Source organism: Molothrus aeneus, chromosome 23 (genome assembly GCF_037042795.1).
Source record: "Molothrus aeneus isolate 106 chromosome 23, BPBGC_Maene_1.0, whole genome shotgun sequence".
Lineage (NCBI taxonomy): Eukaryota > Metazoa > Chordata > Aves > Passeriformes > Icteridae > Molothrus > Molothrus aeneus.
Genome location: NC_089668.1, coordinates 586,905 through 609,179, shown reverse-complemented (window position 1 = coordinate 609,179; position 22,275 = coordinate 586,905). Strand labels below are relative to the sequence as shown.

The following is a 22,275-nucleotide window of genomic DNA, read 5'->3' as shown; positions in this document are numbered from 1 at the left end:
GGCCGCGGCGCTGGGTAAAATGGCAGCGCTGAGCCTCGTGTCGGACTGAGCCCGCTCGGCCGAGCAGAGTCGGAGCTCGCCCAGTCCGGCCCCGCCGCCGCTCGGCCCCGCTCCGGGGACGGCGCCCGCCCGCCCGCCGTGTCCCCCCTCCCTCCCTCCCGCCTCTCCCGCACCGGGAGCCCCGTCCCGGGTCCCCCCCCACCCCCCCTTTCCTCCTCCTTCCCCCCCACTCCCTCCTCCTCCCCTTTCTCCGCCGGCTGCAACCGAGGAGGTACAGCGGGGCCAGGCCCCGGGAAGCCCAGCCCAGCGGAGCCCTCCCCGCCTCGCCGAGCAGGCCGGGGGGGAATGAGCCCCCGCTGCCCTGAAGAGCCGCCCGCCGCCGCCTGAGCGGGGAGAGCAGAGCAGCGAGGCCTCACGCCGGCCGGCCAGGCAGGGAGCAGCTCGGGGGGACCGGTCCGGGGGGGTGGCCGGGCGGGGAGGGGGGGGATCATGGCTGCTCAGGTCGCCCCCGCCGCCGCCAGCAGCCTGGGCGCCCCGGCTCCATCCGAGCTGAAGAAAGCGGAGGCGCAGCAGCGGGATTGTCCCCCGGAGGAGGCGGGGGGTGAGGCGGCGGCGGCGGAGCGCGGCGAGAAGCAGGCGGAGAGCGAGGGCCCGTCGGGGAAGGAGCTGCAGGACGGGGCCGAGAGCAACGGAGGGGGCGCAGGGGCCGAGTCCGACCTGAAGAGCTCGAACGGGAACCCGGGCCCCAGGCCCGCCGCCGCCGCCACCCTGAACAATAACCTCCCGGAGCCGCCCGGTGGCGGCGGCGGCGGCGGCAGCGACGGGGTGGGGGCGCCGCAGCCGCCGCCGCAGCAGCAGCCGCCCCCTTCCCACCCGGCCGCCTTGCCCCCGCCAGCCTACGGCTTCGGGCAGCCCTACGGCCGGGGCGCCGCCGCTGCCTTCCACCAACATGGCGGACAACAAAGCCCTGGCATGGCAGCGCTGCAGAGCGGGGGCCTGGAGCAGAACTACCCGGGGCCGGCGGGAGCCCCCGCGGGGCCGCCCCCTCCGCAGAACTCGCACGGCGCCGGGGCCGAGCACGGCTTCCCCAACCACCAGTACAACTCCTACTACGCGGCCGGGCGCAGCGCCGGCTCCTACCCGCCTCCCCCCCAGGCCTACGCCCTGAGCTCCCCCCGGGGCTCCGCGCCGCCGGCCGCCAAGTCCCCCGCGGCCGCCGCCGCCGCCGCCGCCTTCCAGCAGCAGCAGCAGCGCTTCGGGGTCATGGGTCCCTCGGCCGCCGGCGGCGCGGGAGGAGGGGGCACCACCCCGCAGCCCACGGCCACCCCCACCCTCAACCAGCTCCTCACCTCCCCCAGCTCCGCCCGCGCCTACCAGGGGTACCCCGGGGGCGACTATAGCGCCGGGCCGCAGGACGGGGCGGCCGCCGCCAAGGGCGCCGCCGACATGGTCTCGCAGTACGGCGGGGGCAGCGGCCAGGGCTGGGCAGCGGCCGGCGGGGCCCCGCCGAGGAGCCACCACGCGCCCATGAGCCCCGGGAGCAGCGGCGGCGGGGGACAGAGCCTCGGCAGGAGCCAGCAGGTACCGGCCGGGCCGCGCGGGACGGGCCGGGGGAGGGGGGGCGGGCCGGGCACGGGGCCGGGCGGGGGGCGCGGGGCTCGGGGGGCTCGGGGTGGCGGCGGCGGCTCTCCCGCGGGTTCCCCCCGCCGGGCCGGCGCTGCCGGGCGCTGCCATTGTCTGTGCTGCTCGCTCGCTCTAAAATGGCTGCCTCTCCGCCTTCCCTTCCTCCTCCTCCCCGGCCTTTGTGCGGGGCTCCCGGGCCGCCGCCGCCGGGCTCCCCGCCGCCCCGGGGGGCTCTGCCGGGGGCCCGCGGGTCGGGGCGGGCGGCGAGGGCCCGGCGGGGCCGGGCGCGGGGGGCCGGGGCGGCGAAGGGCGCGCCCGGGACAACGCGTGGCCCCGGCAGCGCCGCCGCCTTCCCGCGGCCCCGCGACCCCCGGCGCCGCCCCGGGGGGGTCCCGCGGCCCGCAGCGGGGTCCGGCGGGGCGGGCAGGGCCGCGAGGGGCCCGCGGGGCCGCGGGGGCCGCGGGGCGGGCGGAGGGGCCGCGGGCCGGGGCGGGAGCGCTGGCGGGGAGCTGGGCGATGGGAGCAGCGACTGCGGATCGCTTGGGTTTGGGATTTGAATTATGGAGGTAAAATCCTTCTGTCAAAGCCAGGAGACAGTTGGTCTTAGGTTGACATCCCATCTGTGATCTGATTGGCTCCCCATCCCCTGCTCTTGGCCATTTATAATTGCCTCTGATGTAATGGTACAACCATCCTGATGAGCTCATAAACTTCCACACTCGCCTCCTCCGCCAGCCCCGGGACGGGGCAGCCCCGCGCCCCTCTCCGCATCCCCCGGCGTGACCTTGAGCCCCGCATCCCTCTGCCCCGTGCCCCGGACGGAGCGGGAGGCCAGGGCACGTTGTTTGTACCTTGGGTTTATTTTCCTTGTGATGTTGGATTCAGCCTGGAATAGAGTCTGTGTTGTCGGAACGGTGGCAGGGCTGCTCCGCACAATGGGCTTGCTGTTTATTTTGGTTATGTGACTTTCCCCTTGGTATAAATGATTTCTTTGATGGATCTGAGGATGCGTTTGTTCCTGCCTGGTTTTGGCCCTTTTCAGAACTGGGGCTGTTTGGGTTCTTTATTAGATGGGAGCATGTGGGGGGTTCTGGGGTGTGTTACAGCCTAAAGAAGGAAAAAAAAATCCTCAAAAAACCAAACAATCAGAACCAAACTTGTGGCCAAAATGCTGAAATTGGTCGGTTACCAAGAATTACCAATTTACATTCAACAGAACTGTGATACAGGACAGGAGTCTCTAGCTCTGTGTCTTGGGGCACATTTTGACTTATTTTGAATGAGAACTGATCTGTCTCCTTCCCCCCCATAAATACAGGCGCTTCCTAGAGGCTTCAGGTGCTGGTTGTGGTCAGGCTCAGCAGTGTCACAACTCTTCTGAGGAGTGGAACTAGCAAAAGCAAGCCTGAGGATTCTCTTTATTGCTGGATGTGTAGAATTCCCTCTTTGCTGGAATAGGAATGGCCAGGAAACATGCAGAGGAGAAGGCAGTACAGCATCAGACATTTTAGATACGGGGAAAAGAGGTGCTGGTATCTTTATGTGACAGCCTTGATTAGAAGCAGGTTCCTTTCTGTGCTCAGACTCGCATCTCCAAGGCCTGTGGTGGCCTCGTGCAGGACTAAACTTCCCTTTTCATTCTGTGTGCTTTGCTCCAACTTTAGGCCGAGGTTGGAGATACATGGTGCCACGGAGGGTGACCTGCAGCCTCCAGAGCTTCCCTTCTTGCTCAGAACTTCTGCGCTGACCTGAAAACCGCTCAGTTGTTTGTCCCTTGATTACCAAGGGCACCCTCTGCTGCAGCACCTTGCGTGATTGGAGTGGCTTTTCTTTCAGGTGCTGCTGTCCCAGAGAGCAGATCTGCTCTGCTGGGGCTATCAAACGTCCAGAGGTGGCTGGCCCTGAGTGGTGGAGCATCCTCAGGGAAGGTTTCAGCTACTCGGGAATGTGGCCATGTGTTCCATGGATGCACAAAGTGCTTACTTTGTAAATCCTGGAAAATCTCAATTTAGATAAAACGTGTACTGAAATACAGACTCAGGTTGAACTTCTCAGGTGTTTTCCTGCAGTTCACTTCTGTCAGTGTTCTGGTACAAATTTGTAAAAGAACGGTTTTTTTTTTGTCTTGGCAAATGAATTTCACTTAATTCCATGAGCTGCTGACACAGTGAATTAGGAATACCTGAGTAAGTAGTCCCATAAACTGGCATTATTAATGAAGAGTTGTTTTTAGAATTAGTTGGGCTTGAGGAAGGACAAATAGTAGATGTGGAAGGTAAACCCCTCACCTCAAAAACCAAATGACTTTCCCCCCCAGTCCTTTTTGTGCCCAGGATTGTTGGACTTAAACTGACAATTCCTCTTTTTCTGCTGGAAAAAGAAAAGAGCAGAGGTATCTAAAGAAAAAAGCTTCCACGTGTCATCTGTGCTGCCACAAAAGGTTGATTAACAATAATAATAATAATACTCCAGCCCTGAATTACAGCCTCCTGGTGCTGTGTACTCCTAAATTCCCTGGATTAGGAGAATTTAGAGCTTTGTGTCTTTCTTTGTCTTGCACAGCAATGAGCGGAGCGGGTGCTTCCCCCCAGCTCTGAGAGCCTCTGGGAACGCAGAGCAGAGCAGAGGGCAGCTCACCTGCCAGAAACCTGCCAGGGACATCTCGGGGCAGGCTGGGGAGGAGGATGTGGGAAGAGCACGCCTGGCAATGCTGGGGCCCAGAGCAGTTTGGGGTGAGGAGCAGGGTGGTGCCTTTAATCCCTCTTCAGGGACTCTTCAGGAATTCTGAGCGATGCTATCGAGAGGATTTTGTCACTTTGCTCGTCAGGAAAGGCCCGGTGATTTTCTGTGGAAGTTGTTCAGGTGGAATGTTTCCTGCAGCGAGAGGAGTGTGTGGTCACACCAGGGTTACACAGGGGTGGATCCTGTGTGTAACCTTGATGGATGCTTCACCCACAGCCCGGGAACACAAGGATGCTCCGTGGTTTTGGGGGCTTGGTGTTTTCTCCAGAGGATCTTTCCAGCTGGGGAGCGCAGAGCAGGATCAGCAGATCAGGATGGCTGATCTGTGGCGTGTGGGATGCGAAATCCGGGGTTTGCTGTGGGAATGACTCGTAAGAAGCCAGGCCATGGGTCCTGGTTTTCAATTTTTCCAGCTCTCCCATGGATTTGTTTCCACTGCTTCCCCTCAGAGCAGCTCTTAGTAATGCGCCAGTTTTCCCAGGGTCTTGGGATTTAAAGGAAACTGCTTGAGAAAAAGGACTTCCCTGCCTTTAATAGATGGGCATTTCTCAGGCTTTGGCTCCAGCGAAGTGTCTCCTGTAATGGGAGAACTCTTTGGATCACATTAAACATTGACATCTTGGATAACCTCCCCATAGGTGCCCCGGCATCTCGAGGCCTCTGTTATAAGTTCAGTGAAAGCAGTTTAAAAATCTTATGTTAATTAAAAAAAAAAGCTTTTGGGCCTGTTGCCATACAATAGCTATTTTTTGTTGACTTTGATTCCGACTTTAGTAGCGAGTGAGGCATGAAAAACGTTGTTGGAAATATGGTTTTTAAACTAAATTGGCACCAAAAGGCACTGTGCTGCCAGTGAGCTGCGATGTCTTGGAATGGGAAATTGGGACCTGGCTCCTCTTGGCTCGTGGTTTTTCCTTGCTTTGCATTGTAATGTCAGGAGCCCTGGAGTTGTGTGTTGTGCACTGGAGCTTTCCAACAAAAAGGAGAGTGCTGCATCTCCTTTCTCTGAATGAGCGATTTTAGGGCTTGGCTGTTTTAGAAAAAGCAGGAAAATTGTGCTGCTTTGATTTTTTTTTTCTTTTTTTTTGATAAAATCTTGTTAATCCTGGTGTGGACACTGGAGGTATTGCTGCATTAGCTTTTTTAAACAGCCTGAAGTCAACCAGGAGTTGTCAGATTCTCTTAAAATCTCTCATTTTCTGCAGTACCACCTCCCTGATGCCCAGCTTGGAGGTGTCCAGTGTTTCCAGGCAGGATGTGTGTGCGATACAGGACAGTAAAACTCAATCCTCACTCTCTCTGGAGCTTTTATTTTCCCTGCCCTTATCACCACCAGTTTACTGGGAAACCCAGGACAAACCACTTGAGTGTTGTGGTGAAATGGGGTTAGCAAGGCTTGCCTGCTGCTTTTTATGAAGTTTAATTGAGCTGCCCTGTGAATCCTTATTTATTTTCTTGGCTAGGGGAGGGTTTCCCCTATGGTGTCTCTCTTGTAAGGATGTTGTTGGTTGCAAGACAGAAATTTGTTTTCTGGAAGGTTTTATGTTTGACTTTCAGGCCTTTTTTGGGGGGGTTAGAATATTTGGTGGTTTCCTGGAACTGCCCAGTTTTATTCCTTTTACCTGCTGCAACTTCTGTTTCCTGTTTCTGGAATCAGGAAAACCTCCTGTTTTCCCTCAATAAGCAGGTAGTGTCTTCCCTGGTCTTAAATAATATTGGAAACTGGGCTGGGGGGAGGCAGGACAGTCAAATGTTCTGTTACAAAGCTGTGCCTGACTGTTCTCATCAGCTTGGTGTATTCATAATGCTTTGGGATTTTTCTGTTGTCTCATTTGAGAACTCTGGTCAGTGGTTCCTGTGTTGCAGGCGTATCACACGTTCCATGAGGGCTGTGCTAAAAATCCCAGCAGCTTTCCTTCAGAGAGAAAATAATGTCTAAAATTAGGCTTAATAGTGCAGCTGTTGGTTTTATCTGTTACCTCATACACGACTTTTCCACCACTTTTCTCCCTCACTCTTTTCAAAGGAACGCCACCAATTGGAAATCCAGCTTTTACCCTCTGCATCTGTGCTCTGGGTAATTAAAATATTAGAGGAGAAAATGCCCTTTCCAGTTCCTACTTCTGTGTATTTAAAATTCTCTGGCTAGTGAGCCTGATCTCTTCTTTGAATTGCAACCCCTGTGTGATGGATTGCTCTGGGGAGGAGCTCATCAGCAATGCCATTGCCCAATTCCTGCTAGGAATGCTGGAAACTCTCAAGGAGCAGCAGCAGCAAAGCAGAAACTGAAGGCAGCAAACCTGGTTGGGGAGATGGAAAAGATAAGCTTGTCAATATTTAGCCATTTGCTTTTTCCCCTCTGGAATGGTCCTTAAACCATCAGCAAGGGTGGAAAACAACATTTCCCCTTTTGTTCTGGTGGGAGAGAAAGGAAGGATACCTTCCTGCCGGGGAAAAAGTGTTTTTAAGAAGTCCTACAAAAGTTTTTTTCTGTTGTGTGCTGGCTGCAAAAAGTTCAGTCTTTATTTTATGCACGGGCAGTGGGAAAACTGGACTGGATGTCTGTTAGCCAGAGCCATAAATCTCCAGCTGGAAGTGAATGACAAGTGGGAGGGGAAGAAAAAAGCTGGTTTTTGGCACATTGGAGCAGAGCTGCTGGGGCTGTGTCCGGTCCCTCCTGCCCGGCAGCTCCCGGGTGGCACCAGAGGAGCTCTGCTGCCTTTTGGCTTCCTGGGAAAGCAGGGGAGTTCCTCACCTGGAGATAAAGCACTGTCCTTTGGGGGCTCACCCCGCTGTGCCCGCACGTCAGGCATGCCAGGAAAACTCCCATCCCAAATCCAGCATCCTCTCTGCTTCTGCAGATGCTGCTTTTGGTTCTTTGGGTCTGGAGTTGTGCAGGAGCTGCGTTTCTTTAGGGTTCTGGAGTTCTGCAGGAGCTGGGTTTCTTTAGGGTTCTGGAGTCCTGCAGGAGCTGGGTTTCTTTAGGGTTCTGGAGTTCTGCAGGAGCTGGGTTTCTTTGGGGTTCTTTAGGGTTCTGGAGTCCTGCAGGAGCTGGGTTTCTTTAGGGTTCTTTAGGGTTCTGAAGTCCTGCAGGAGCTGGGTTTCTTTAGGGTTCTTTAGGGTTCTGAAGTCCTGCAGGAGCTGGGTTTCTTTAGGGTTCTTTAGGGTTCTGAAGTCCTGCAGGAGCTGGGTTTCTTTAGGGTTCTGGAGTCCTGCAGGAGCTGGGTTTCTTTGGGGTTCTTTGGTTCTGGAGTTCTGCAGGGTTTCAGGCAGCCTTTTGTTTCTCCCTGTGAAGCAGGGCTGGAACGTGGGCTCTGGATTCCCTCAGTGACTGTTCCTCAGCAGCTGAGCTGCTGCTGTGGGAGCTTTGGGAAGGGCTGAGGCTGCAGGGCTGGGAAGGGTGGGGAGGGGAATGTGAATCCTCTGTCTCACCCTGTGCTGTGAGCGTGACCCCAGCCTCCCTCCCTGTGCTAGCTGAACACACTGAGACCCCTCTGATGGAGCTCTGTGCTTAAAGCAGAGCCCAGGGCTGCACAGGAGGAGCTGCTGCTGCCAGGACTCAGCTCCTGGACGTGTTTGACCATTCCTGTCCCAGTCAGACATGGATTAATCATGTGTTAGCACATTGTGAGGGAGGGGTTCCCACCCCTGGTCCTTCCCTGCACCTGAACCCCAGTGCTGTAAGCCAGCAGTTCAGTTCTGCAGCTGGAGCATTCCTGAGGGCTCTTGCACCACATCAAGGAGAGCATTTCCAGGTTTGCCACCGTGTCTTTCTGGAGTGTTTCTGAGTGTTAAGTGACAGCTCAGTGAGTATTTACACAACGTGGGCATGAGTCCTCTGTAGTGAAACATAAAGGATGCTGCATGATGACAGGTAAACTTAATAAAAGCTGCCTCAGAATTCCTCAGCAAGTATTTCTTTTTGCTTTAAGTGTTGAGAGTAAAATGTAGCTGGAGTCTAATTTCTAATAATGTTCTTTAAATCTTTTTCTGGGAGAAAAAAGGGACAAAAGTGTATAGGCTCAAATAGGGAGACTGGTTAATTCTGTTAATAGGGTAAAGAAATATCTTTATGAGAGAGTGGAGATAGTGTTTATGTCTTAATTCCTATGAAACTCCCGTGAAAAATCAGTTTGTGTAAATAACTCCAAAAAACCTGCTGCTCCATTATAGTTATTGGCATTTCATGTGATAACCAGCATGTCATTATTTCCTTAAGCCAGCTCTGGTAATTGAAACTCTTTCAAGGACAAATTTAATTGCTATTAACTTTCTTTATATTTCTCTTTTTTTTTTTTTAACTTGAGTAACTTTCTCTCTCTCCTGGATAATTAACATTAAGCCTAAATTGGTCCAGGGAGCTCTGGGTTAGATGTGGGCAGTGGTTTTTGGGACCCCTGATGCAGCTGGTGGGGCAGAGCCTGCTCCTTGTCCTGGTTTTGTGGGTGCTTGGCCGTGTGGGGAGCCAGAGGGGACCAGAGGTGGCTTAGTTTTGGTGGGATGTGATGGGCACACCTTGGACATGGCTGGGAGGAGCTGAGGCCAAAGGTGGCCCTGCCTTTCTGACACTTACAACTTTCCACCCTTAGAGATTCTGTGAAACTTCTCAAAGAGAAATTCTTGAAGCTGGGAGGGCTCTGGACTTTCCCACCCGGGGAGGATGAATGGGTTAAAGAAGTACTTTCCTCCCCTCCACTTGTGAAATTTCATTCAGGTTTGACTAAGAGAAACCCTGAAAATTACCATTTCCCTTCTGATGTCAGCAGGTGCTGGCGCCCTGCCTGTGAGCAGGGAATGCTTGAAACCCTGGGCCCAGCCCCAGCTGCACCTCCAGGCTCTGCTGGGGCAGGAGCTCAGCGTGGCCAGGACAGGGGACACGGGGCAGGGAGGGAGCTGCTCTGGAAACGGCCATGCTGCTTTGGGTTCCAGCCCTGAACTGGATCATTCTGGCGAGGGGAACGTGCAGCGTGGGCTTGGCTGCCTGGCAGATCTCACTGTGGGTTCCTTGCCTGCGTTGTCTGTTTGGTGATGGTGTTCTAGAGGCCTGGAGGTGAATTGCTGAATTGATTCTCCTCCTCCAGAGCAGGACCGGCCACCCCTGAGCACTGACAGCAGAGCTGACCCCGTGTCCCAGTGCTGTGCTGCTCATTGGGCATTAGGGAAAATACTCCAGCTCAAATCATGTTAATTGAGTGTCTCGTGTCCTGTCTCTCCAGGTGTGGAGAGCAGAGGCAGAAGTGCACACACAGTAACCTGCTCTTAAACCTGTGGCTTTGTGCCTGTTTCCTTGAGAGAAGCTCTCTGGCTGTGTTGCAGAATGCCTCCCTTTGCTTCCAGGTTACTGTGGGAATTCTCCTGGAGGGGTTGGACTGTCCTGCTTTGCCACCTGAACTCTGCCAGGGTCCCGGGCTCGCTGCTCGCTGTGGGATCCTTCCTGGAGGCCTGTTTGCAGTTTTGTACTTCATATCCAAGGGTGGATTTAAAGTCCAAATGACTGTAGGACTATGCACCCTGTGTGGGTTTAGGAGGAGGTCTGGTACTCATTAACTCTGTAAATAATTAAACCAGTGCCAGGCTAGAGGTGATCTCCCCTCAGCCCTGCTCCTTGTGAAAGGCTTTCAACAAGAGTTCTTCCCTCTGTGCAGGGGATCCAGTGAAACAGTGGAAGTGCTGGAATTAGTTAAAACTTGATTTTCTTTTCTCTTTAAATTATCTTTGACTTTGGGGTTTGCATGGCTGATCAAGAAAAAGACTTCCCATTCAAGGCCAGTTTACTGAGTGTGATCACGTGTTCCAGAAACTGCCTTTATGTGCTGTGGCTGCACGTGTTGTCTCTGCTCTGGGGAGCCCTGCCCCTCGGACTTCGTGGGTCGGGGGCTATTTTTTATTATAAAAAACCCCTAACTCATTTACTTACTATTCTGTGGGGCACTTGTGGTGATTGCAGTGCTTTGGATCCCCTGGGAAGGTGCTGGGGCAGCTGCTGTATACAGACAAGTTGAACATTATTTATTTTTTAAAATATATGTGTTTTTAAAAATAATTTTTTAAATACATATTTTTTTTTTAAATATAGTTGGACAGTGTTTTGAGAGGAGACGTTTAAGTATCAAAGTGTGTCAGGGTCTTTCAGGTTATTGTGGCAGACCAGTTAGGCTTGAAGGAGGAGTTTTCCATGTTTTGGAAGCCTTTCCCTGGCCCTGCACCCTGCAGGTGGCAGAGGGGTGCTCTAAACCACAGCTCGGAATCCATGGATTCTGAATTTCTGGATCAGAATTTCTGTCTGGGCATGGGGCTACACCTGGAACAGTTTTCACAAGACCGCAGCTGGGGAGGGACCTCTGGAGCTGTCCCGGCCCAAGCCCTGCCCAGGCAGGGTCACCTGGAGCAGGTGGCACAGGGACACGTCCAGGTGGGTTTGGGATGTCCCCACGAGGGAGACTCCAGCCCTCCCTGGGCAGCTGTCCCAGGGCTCTCCCACCCTTTCCACTCCATGGAGAGAAGTTCTTCCTCACCTTGAGGTGGAATGTGTGTTTTATGTGTGCTTTATTTTATGGCCATGGCTCTTTGTCCTGTTACTGTCACCACCGAGCACAGTCTGGCACCATCCTCTTGAGAATTTTCTCTGGTTTAAGGAAAAATCACCTTGATGGAAATGTGATATCTAGCAGCCTGTGGGCAGAACGTGGCTCCCTGGAACAGGGCACACTGCTGGGGAAGGGTCTTGCAGGAGGGAGTGAGAGTGTTGGCATCAAACCCACCCTGACTCAGGTCGTGCGCTGCGGAAGCAAAAAGCCTGACTGGCTGCTGTGCAGGAGACACAGACCAACCCTACCCCAAATGATCCTGTCTGCCTGGATGGATGTTTCTGAGCCCCTTCCCTGTCCTTCCTGCTTGGTTCACGGGCCATGGTGGCGTTGCAAAAGCTGCTTTCCACGTTAATTGTGATTGATTACCTTGCAATCTGGGACAAGATTTCCTTTGAAAAGCTATATGCTGATTTGGTGTCAGGAATTAAAATCAGATGAAGTGATTAGTGTTGTATGAAACATCCCAGAGCAATCGAGTGCTCCTTGGTTTTCAGCTGTGTTCTGGCCCTTAACCCTTCCCTGCCCTCTCCTTGGAGCGAGGTGCTAAACCTGCAGCCCCTGCTCAGGTGAATAACTCAGCCAGGGTGCTGGGAACCCTGGATTAGTGCTGGGGAGCCAGGAGTAGTGTTGGCAACCCTGGAGTAGAGTTGCTGAGCCCCAGAGCAGGGATTTCCTGGCTCTAGTGAGGACTCTGAGGGGCAGGAACTGAGGAGAGCTTTGTGTCTGATCACTCTGTAAATGGCAATAAACTGTTCAGAGGTGTCACTGCTGTCAAGGTACAGTCATGGCTCATCTTCCTTTCCTCTCCTCATACGAGTTGCCTTACAGTTTCTTGTTATACCTGTTCTTGGAACCAGTGGAGACTTTGCAGCGTTGGCTGTTCCTCCTGCCCCCATGGCATTGGCACGGTTGGGAATTCTTGTATCCTCTCCCCAGCTGCCAGCACACGCTCCTCTTAACTCGCTAAGCAGCTCCCCACCTTGTTCATTCTGCCTGGAAAGAGATCTGGATTTTTCTGGATGGAAATGAAATAAAAGCCCAAGGACAGAAGTGAGCGTGGGGCAACAGAACCAGGCTTCAAAAATTACTGCGAGCAAGGCCTGGTGGGCTTTAAAAAAATAATAAAAAAAATAGTATTTTTAAGTAACAAGGACCTTGTGTCACTCAGGATGTGTGTGTAGTGAACCTGAATCACAGCAGCCTTGGCTTGGTGAAGGCTCCAGGAGTGCCTTCCCTGCTGTCTGGAGCTGCCTTGGCTGCAGCTCCAAGTTTCTTGCCCACGTAGACTTTCCATCTCCCCCAGCCTCCTCTTCCCCAGCAGCCCTGCTTAGCTGGATGCAAATAGCTCCTTTGGGTGTAAATACTGGAGATTGGTTGTGGCTTTGCTGTAAAGTTACAGAGCCCATCCTCAGTAAATGCAGATGGTAACTTGTCATTACTGCAATTTTAAATATTTTTGGTTCCGTGGAACCGAAGTGAAGGCTTGAAGGTTGAATTTTAAGGCTAAAATAAGAGAAGGCTCAATAAAATCCACAAAAATAGCACCCGGATTTGCCAGTTGCTGCAATGACAAGGGAAATAGTAACTTTTCTGTTTCCTATTAGCAAAACAAAGCCTCGCTACCTTGTTTCGGGTTGGATACAGAACAGGGCAGGCTCAGGAGTGATGGGAGGGGGTTTGGGATTTACTGGGTTACTTCCCAAGGAGGGAGCAGCGGGGCTGGTGGCGCAGTGTGTGGTGACAGCTCCTGTAGCCCAGGGGTGTCTGAGGCACTCTTGGGGTAATCAGTGATGCTTATCTGGCCGGGCTAGGGCTGTGAGAGCAGCCTGGCCCCCGTCACCCCATCCCAGGGCCGGGGTGGTCTCCACTGTGGAGCTGCAAGAGCGTGTGGAGCGCAGGGGGTTGTGTTGGCACAAACTGGGATTGCCTGTCTTCCGCAGATTCATCCCCAGCCTCAGACTTCTTGGATGACTTTGATCTTCCATAATGCACTTTTGAATGAGTTCAGCCGCTCTGCAGGAGCAGGGGAGAGGCTGAGCCTCGGCTTGGAGCAGCTGCAGGCCTCGACACGCAGCTCCTGTGGAAGCTGTGGATAAGATGGAGCTCTGGGATGAGGCACCTCCAGGAGCTGCAGCTCTCCAAGGATCAGGGTGGCTGTGTCCTCCTCCCTCGAGGTGCTGTGTGTGGTAGGAGAGGTGGGGCTGTGGGGACCTGGGGTTGTTCGGAGCTCTGAGCTGGTCCCAGAGGCTCCCCAGGAATGCCCATCCCGGCGTGGGAAGGGGTCATGGGAGTCTGCCTGTCCAGTTCAGTCTGTTCAGCCGCTGTTTATTCTGGTGTAAAATGAGATGAATTTGCAAAGCGATGAGATATTCAAATACAGATGGAGCTTTCAGGCACACAAGTGGGTAGAAACCTGTGCTGCTGCATTTTACAGATGAAGATTTATCAGGAAAGTGTTCTTAGAAAGGGACCCAGGAGGCTGTGCTGGAGGTGTCTTATCAGCTCCAAAGCATGCACCAGCACCCTCAGATTTCTGTGCAGAAAAGGCTTTTAATGAATTGATAAAACTACCTTTATTCTAGAAAGCAAACTGCAGTGAGCCCTTGCGTTGGCTCTTCCTTCAGACCTCCAGTTTTGGGAAACATCCCTCGTGTTCAGTAGCAAAAGACATCTGCCCATGAGATCAGCAGGGCTTGTTTTCAAGGAAGCAGGGGTTACAGGGAATTAGCTGGATGACTGAAGTCTGCCACAGGTTGCAGTGTCTGAATGTATTTATGGGGCATCTGGAGCCCTTTCAGGTTTTCAGCGCTGTTTGGAGCGAATATTTTGGGACTCCCTCACTGGTGATGGGGAACAGCTGCTCTCGCGCTCCTTGCAGTGAGATCACTGAAGCAGTGGTGACACTGAGTGTAATTCTGCTCTTCCAGCCTAGCCCTTCCTCCTCCTGCCTTTTTTCTGGCTGGCTCTTGGCCCGGTCCCACTGCTGTGGTACAACAGGAGCTCCTTCCAGCCGGGCTGGAGCGGCAGCGCTGCAAGGAGACGTTCGAGAGTCTTTTTGTTGACTTGCCTCCAGTTCATTAGAGCAGAAGTAGGAGGTTGGCTAAACTTAAAGCCTGATTTAATATTCAGGAAGGAAGTTTCTTTCCATCTTAAAAGCAGCAGCACCTCATTACAAGGATCACATGTTCTTTGGGATCATCTCCCATGGAGCTCAGGCGCAGTTTTCTTTACATCTTGGTGTTGCTTGGAGTTTTGGGTGGAGTCAGCAGTGGCATTGGGGGATCCTGGAGCGAGTTGCTTGAATAATGTGCTTGTAAAGTGAATTGAAGCCTGACAGTGAGGGATAGATAGCTTGCTACTTAGTTCTCTGGATAGAAGGAAATTGTATTTTAAATGCAAGGTGAAACTTTAAATTGTGTGGGGATCACACAGTCTGAATAACAAACTGCATCATCTGACCCCAGCTGCCTGGGAAATGCCTGAAGTTTTCACTGGTCATCAGCTATTGCACAGTAATCATAATCTTTTGTTAATTTTGACTGCCTTTAAATCAGTAAATGGTGTTTGTCAGAATGACCTGCCATGGTGTAAGTAGTTGAGGTGGAGGGACAGGGAGTGAGTCCTTGGTTGTTGTTAATTTTCAGGTGATGGGGGATCCCTTGTGCTGCTCCCATGGGGATGTGCTCTGAGCCTGCAGACAGGAGAGGTGTCCATGAGGAACCATCGTGGTGCTTGTGGCAGACTTGAAACCTTTCCAACCTTTTTGACAAAATAAAAAAAAAAAAACCAAAATAAAATGAAAAATAAAATAAAATGAAAAATAACACAACTCTGCTGGTACTTGGGCATGGACACTGTGCTGCTGTTGGGTTGTTCCCAGTGAGGCTTTGAGGGGTGACTCTCATTTCATTTCCCACCACATCACCTTCTGCTGATTGACTTCTTTCAGGAATGAGATGTTCCATAATGATACATCCTGTAATCAAAACTCTGGTCAGTTTTAATCAATTAGAAGAATCTTAGTAAGAGCTGTGCTTTGGAAAGTCCTCTGAGATGTGTGGACTGGGCTCTTGCTGAGAAACGTTAATGGGTAATTACTGGATTGTGTTTAGCAGGGAGATACAGGTCACAGGATGGCTGCTGGGAGAAACTCACTCATCTTCCTTCCACTGGTGCAACTCAGGATCTGGATTTACAGCAGATCTCCCCAAAGAAAGTGGTGTAATAAATGATCAAGGAGGGGTTAAACATTGGGCAGGGCAGATTTGAGGTTTGCAAGGGCTCCAGATAGAAGCAGGTGGCTGAAGTAATGCAGCAAGAGTCCTGTTCTCCTCCTGTGTTGATGTCGTGAGCTTCTTCTGAGGTCGGGGTGTTAGCAGAGGTTTAGAGGAATAGAAAGTGTCTGGGGTCAAACTCTGACCTACTGGGAAAAGTCAGAAGAAAAACCAGGCTCTTTCTGGTTGCAGAACTGAAACTGTGGAGCACAGGTCATTTGTTTTGACAGCCAAACTTTAATCTGCATTGGCCATTGACACTGAGATGATGATACATCACCTCCTGGTTGTGTGTCCAAGTCCAAGTTAGATTCTGGGATTTGTGGGGGCGAGGGAGGAGTTTTATTTTTCTGTAGCTTATGTGAAAATGTATTTTTCCTGCACGTTTCCAAGGGATGAGCGTTTGTAACCCTGTACTGTATTCCAGAAGTCGGGTTTTGGCACTCCAGGCTTATGGGTGTGAGTCTGAGCATCCCAACTGCTTCCTGAAGGGAGTGGGGTTCCCAAAGGGACGGACGGGGCTGTGCTGGGGGAAGGCAAGGAGAGTCCCTCTGGGAGCTGAGCAGGGCCAGCACAGGCTTGGTGTCTGCCCTGTGTGTGCTGAGGGACTGAAGGAAGTTGGTGGATTTCTCAAGTTTAAAAAGGGAGGGGAAAAGCAAAAAAGGAACCGTGCATTTCTGTGATGATGTTCTCGGAGAAACAGGCTCCTTGTTGAAACTGTCCCAGTGAGGTGGTGGCTACACCTCATGGAGTGTTTATTACCATGGGTTTTCTAGGTGTTTTCTTTTGGGGGCATCTTCGTGTCCTGCTGGAGGATCTTTATTTTAACTTCAGCTTCCCCTGAGCCTCTTCTGTCCCCCCTTAAAAGCACACCTCCATGGGAAGAGAGGCATTGGAGCATGACCTGGGCTATAAAAGGCAGCGAGTTCAGGCCGGGGTGTTGACCTCAGCACAGCCAGGTGCACCTTAAATAGAGCAGATGAAAGAGTTCCCCACTGCAAGGTGAGCCGTGTTTGCTCCTGAATGAGGGCGGTTGTTGGTTTGTGATCGTTCCTCCGGTTGTGGAGGAGTTGGAGTCGCCTTTGGGGGAGATTTTGGAAGGCACAGATGGGTGTGAGACTGTCTGATGTGCAAACACGAGTGGGCAGCTCAAGCTGGGGTTTGCTGGAGCCTCCTGTGTTGCCCCTTGGGTGCTGTTGTGTCCCTGTCCCCATGGGTCCTGTTTTGGTGATGCCGTGGATCAGCCGGGGTTGTGCTGTCGCAGGAGAGGAGCTGCTGCTCTCAGCTGTGGAATCACCACAGCCTGCCTGGTTTTGGTGGATGCCCAGGGCTTGGTGCCAGCTCTGGGCAATGCCTCCCTGTTGTTCATGAGCCCTGTGCTTTGTGAGCTGGCACCATCACACGGGAAATGGGGTTTGTGTTGCTCAGGCCTTGGTGCTGCAGCAGTGGAACTCTGACAGTGCCCTTGGAACGTGGAAAAGGGCAGGGGTTGGAGGGTTTAGGACAAGAGTTTAAAGGTGGGAGGCCGAATCCCTCATCCTTGTTCTCCAAGACCCACTTGCTTCCGTGCAGTGAGATGCCCTGGGGAGGTGAGCGGTTTGTCGCTGAGCCTGGGGACGTGTTACCCATCGCTGGTGCTGCTCAGCATCATCTCGGCCTGGCCGCTTCCACCTCGCTCCCGTGACCCCTCTCTGGCCAAGCTGGCAGCAGCTGGCACCTCCCTGTGGGCTCTGCAGGCTCCTCTTTGTACCAGTGCTGCGCAGCCAGACAATGGCTGGTGCTGCCGGGGTCCTCCCCATCTGTTCCTGGCCCTTTCTGGGATTCCCGGCGCGGGTCCAAGGCCTCGCAGGCAGCGCTTGGTGGCCGGGGATTCCGAGCTCAACCTTCCTGGCAGCAGTGGCGTGGCTTTGCTTTTATGCAGATTAGCCATGTGCTTCTCACTTGAAGGCGTTGCACAGGAAAAGACGTTTCCTGTGTTTGGTTCTGGGTGGGCGGCTCCGGCTTGGGGCTGAGCTGGGCTTGGGAGAGGGATTACGGAGAGCGGCCCCCCCGTCCCCTCCACCTCCAGCTACGTCACCACAACACAACCACACGCGCTCATACTGTTGGTGTCATTCATTCAGTGCCAAGATTGCTTTAAAAAATTCCCTTGGCCCCAGTTCAAACAGGAGTACAGCTGGGATGTGTTAGATTTTAGGCAGTCTGCCCTCAATTTGAGATGAGTTATAAATAGCAGTGCCGACTTCCTTAACTACCACTCTCCGAGGTAAAATGCAGGTTAATGACTGTGGGAATCAATTAGGGCTTCTCTCGGTTAAACAGCCAGGAATGCTTTTTATTATTTTTTTATCACAAATAACGGACAACAAAGCTGGTCAGGAAAAGATTTCAAAGCCAAGGTGGGAGCTGAGGGCTTTTCTCTTTTTTTTTCCAGCCTTCTTATTTTTTTGAGGGGGTCGGGGGGGGGCAGCTGAAGAAACCAGTTGTGGCCAACACCCATGTTTGCCAACAATTGAACGACGCTGATTTGAAACTGGAGAGTTCAGTAAATCACTCTCCTTCTTTTTCTTCCTCTGGCCCAATAAAATACAAATATGTAATAAGGTAATGGGGAAAGTCAGAATTCCATTTTTCTGTACAGCTGTGGAGAGTTTGGCTCTTGCTTCTGAAGTGGGATTTACCTCTTCCCTTTACTCACTTTCCTGACAGGACCAATAGCATGTCCTCTCCAATTTACCCAAGCTATTCATTCAAGAGGCCAAATTTCTCTTCCACCAGACAAAATCTGAAAGGAATTGTTCATGGAATCCTCTTGTCTGCCTCAAGTTTTTTTTGTTTCTTAGGGAAAACGCCGGTGTTGTTTGGAAGAAGAGCTGGTTTCACTGCACTGCCTCATTATAGGGGCCTGACACCCTTCACATCACACAGAGTGATTTGAAGAGCTTTTGAACTCGACAATTTCAAGCTCACTCTGGGCTTGCTGTTACAAACTCTTAGTCTAGAAATATCTTAAATTACCCCAAAAGCTCTGCAGTTTCTCTGCAGCACTGGCTTCTGGTCATTCTCTTTACTCACCAAACCACACAGCTTTGTTTTTGGGAGTTTGACTGGTGGCAGGACAATGTTTTGTGAGTTTTGGTACTTAGTGGTGTTGCACAACAGCAGAGATAGTGGGACTGAGGGAGAATAGAAGCAATTTCTATGAATGCAGGGAGGTGTAAGCAGGGGGTCTGGACTTCAGTGATCAAGGAGCAACACTTTCTCTCAATTATGTCTCTCCGTGGCAGGGCCTTTGCTTTTGAAGTGTAATCAAAGTAATCTACTCCTGTGGTTTCCTATTGAAAGGATTCCCCATGTATCAGCCCAGAGAAGAATTTCCAGCCTTTTGCAGTCAGGGTTTGGCATTTCCCTATTTACCCTGCCCATCTCTGTGACAGGGCTGTGCAGAGGGGCTGTGCAGCCTCTGCTGCTCCCAGCACCCACACAGACCTTGGATCAATCCCTGCATTCCAGCTTGGTCCTTTTCCTGAGGCACACAGAGTTAAACTCCCCAAAAGGGTTTTGGGGCAGCAGCTTCCTGATTGCTGACTCTTGGAGCCAGAGCAGCAATTCCAGGTCCAGTTAAAGCCCCATGTGTGGGATATTCTGAATTAATGGCATATTTTGAAGGAAGAAATAACACATGGCAGCATCTGAGATGTACAGGGCAACCCTGGGGAGCACGAATTAGCCTTGCTATGAGTCAGGAGCGTGTGTATGAAATAGTTCCTTCATTAGGGATTAATTGGCATTTACGTTCCTCCTGGTGATAGAATTTTACCCACAAGGCTGCAATCTAGATGCTCTTGGTGTTGTGTTTGTTTTTAGCCCTCTCTCTGTGCTAGGGCCTGGTGGAAGGGTGGCAGCTTGAGGCACGTCGTGTCCTCCTACGCTGAGCAGCCAAGGTGACGACTTGGTCACATCCTGGAAAGATGTTTGGGGTTTGTGTTTTGGGTTTTTTCTTTTCTCTCTCTCTCTCTCTTTTTTTTTTTTAATAGCTGCATAAACAGTTGCAAATGTTTCTTGGAAGTTTTTTAGTAGTTGTCATGCTTCCTGTAGGAGTCATGGAAAAGTGAATCTTCACCTTGTTGTCTCCTCCCTGAAGAGATGGTTGGTCTTGTGGGTGACCACAGACAAGACAATCAGTGCAGGGGTGGCAGCATGTGGTGTGAGTGTATTTAGGAAAAACAAAAGTTAAAGAAAACCCAAAAAAGAATGTATTTGAGAAGCTGCCCTTGGTAGAGGGCTGCAAAGGTGAGTTACAACCAGGAGGAAGCACGTAGCAAATGGAAGAGATGTTGAAATATTTAGTCAGTAGCCCCGGAGTTGCACTTTGTCAGGTGGAAGGAAGGATGTGAGTGCTTGGGGGTGGTGAGAGCAGGCTGAAGTCAAAAGCCAGGGGCTAGGAAAGCTCCTGGTGGCCCCGTTTTTACATACCAAAGGAGATAATGTGGGCAGGGAGAAGATGTCAGTAATGCAAGGGGATACCCACAAGGCAAGACTTGGGAAGCACCAGGGACAATTGCTGAGAAGATGTAAACACAATTTGCATCTTTTAAGGTGTATGGGAGCTCCACATGGGTGCTCCATTCAGGACTGAGGCCCTGCAGCTCTGAGGGCTCCACCAGAACCTTCAAAGATCTCTTGTTTTCTGCCCCCATGAATGGAAGCTCCTTTTCCCAGCTGGCACAGACCCTGTGTGGGTGCCTGGCATTCCCAGGGCAGGGACCTGGGGCTGCCTTGGGGGCTGCAGCCTCTGCCCTTGTCACTCCCCAGCAGCAGCATCTGTGAGAGCTTGGACATGAAACACAGAAAAAAATTGTTCAGGACTGGTTTGGTGTCAGTATGGATGAGAATGGGAACAGCCAGCACAGCTGAGCGTGGGAGGGCATCCAAAATCTGCCTCTGCAGGGAGAGTCGCTGCAGGGCCCCGCACTGGCTGGGGGCAGCTGCCACAGGGTGGCCAAGGCTGTGCTCACGGGGGCTTGGCTTTCCCGGGCCTGCCAGAGCTCCAGGAGCAGCGGGGACACGCTCTCAGGCCCAGCATGTCACTCTGGGTGCCCTGCGCAGGGCTGGGTTGGGTCCTTTGGGTCCCTTGCAGCTTGGCAGAGTCCGTGGGTGCCCTGAGCTGGGGCAGCACAGAGCCCTGGCCTTGCTCTCCCTCCCTTTGTGCCATATCGACACCAGTTGCTCTGAGGGCCCGGTTCCTGGGGAGCCAGCAGCCTGTGCCTTTGCCAGCAGGGGGGCTTTTCCTGCCAGCCCCTGGTGCCCCAGCAGAGCCCCACGAGCTGCCCGTGGTGTCCCTGTCCCCGCTGCTGGCTTGGGGCTGAGCCTCCCTGGCAGCCACCCTGCACTGACAGCTGGGCACACAAATGTGTGCTGGGGCTGCAAGCTGTGCTGGCTGCTGGGGAAGGCTTCTCTCCAGTGCAGCAGGCTGCAAGGGGGGATTCTGCAAACACCAGCGCAGTCCTGCTCTGGTCTCCAGCGCTCTGTGGTGTTTCCAGCCTGAGCTGTGTGTGATGCTGGCTTGTGCAGACCTGTAGGGCCACTCCTCAAGCACCTGAGCTCAGCCAGAGAGGGTGGATCTGTACAAACACCACCCCGGGGCTGGTGGCAGGAAGGGATGGTGTAATAGAGTCCATTGTCATGGTGATCTGTGGAAAACATCTAATTGGGATTAGTTAGGTCACCAGGAGCTCAGGGAAGGATTCCCATTCAGTCCAAGGAATGGGGGTTAAGGACTGTGCTGGGATTCATTTAGAGGTCACCATGCCAGAACAGCTTTTGCTTTAGTGGGAGAATAACTGCCAAGGTGAAAAAGCCCTGTTTTGAGGTCTATAGTGTTGAGGTTTATAGTGTTTTCAGGAAATCCAATTGACTATTCCTAAATCTTGGCTCCAGGCAGGGGTAGGACAGATGAAGTCCAAGGAAAGTTGCATTTCTTCACTCATTGTCTCTGCTGTAAAGCTCAGGGACCTGACTTTCGAGGCTGACAAAGTTTTTTATATGGATCTGTACAAATTTGATTTAGAAACTCTTTATTCTCCAAAAGGCAGCAGACACAAAGCACATGTAAAAAAAATATTCAAAAATGAAACTGCAGTCTTGAGGACTGTGGATGTCAGCAGCACTGCCCAGTGTTACTACATCAATGTGCATTAATTGAAATGCATAAGTGTAAATTAACAGCCTGTAGTGTTTTGGGAGACCTTGTTATACGTGAAAGAAGCAGTGTTTCTTGTGAATATTAAAATTTTCAGCCTAAATTTAACTTGTTGTGGAATATCTGGACATTAAACTACTACCTACAATGGGGAAAAGCCACTTCCACTGATAATTGATTTTTCTTGATGATCCTTCCCCCCTTGTTCCCTGTCTTGCCACGGAAGAGAAGTCAGCATTAAATGACTTCTCACTGGGTTTGTTCTTGGTGGAGTGGTGGGTTTGGGAGGGCAGCAGGAATCCTGCTGTAATTCCAGGTGTAACTTTGGGCTTTCGCCCCTGGGAAGATGCAGAGCTTCTCCTTGGCGCCGAATTGCTGAATTTCTGTGGGGTTTTTGGGGAGTTGTGATGTTTGAGTGAAGGATTCCTGTGTCTGGATGTGTCTGACGTGTCCTGCGTTGCCTTGCAGCCGGCGAGCCCGATGGATCAGATGGGGAAGATGAGGCCTCAGCCCTACGGAGGGAACAACCCCTACACGCAGCAGGCGGGGCCGCAGGCGGGGCCGCAGCAGGGCCACGGCTACCCCGGGCAGCCCTACGGGCCCCAGGGCCCCCAGAGATACCCCATGGCCATGCAGAGCAGGACGCAGAGCGCCATGGGCAGCATCTCCTATGCACAGCAGGTACGGCTCCCGCAGCTGGCGCACAGAGCTGGGCAGCCAGGGACACACAGCCAGCCTGGGCTGCTTGGGGAAAATGGCATTTCTCCAGGCTGGGTTCTGTGCCACACCTGCATCCAGGTGGGACCCATAGCCTGGGGAATCCTTGTCTGAGAGAGGCGGTGGC

The 22,275-nt window shown here is 52.6% G+C and overlaps 1 protein-coding gene across 3 annotated transcripts in view; it reads left to right on the top strand.

The window, feature by feature from the left end:
• Positions 1 to 489: 489 nt before the first annotated feature.
• ARID1A (AT-rich interaction domain 1A) overlaps positions 490 to 22,275 on the top strand; it is a 54,800-nt gene continuing 33,014 nt past the window's right edge. For 2 of the 3 annotated variants that reach the window (XM_066564711.1, XM_066564710.1), the window contains exons 1-2: positions 490 to 1,581; positions 21,900 to 22,112. In XM_066564711.1, coding sequence (XP_066420808.1) covers positions 490 to 1,581; positions 21,900 to 22,112 — 1,305 coding nt within the window. The remainder of the gene's footprint in view (positions 1,582 to 21,899; positions 22,113 to 22,275) is intronic. The other variant, XM_066564712.1, reaches the window with a different exon arrangement.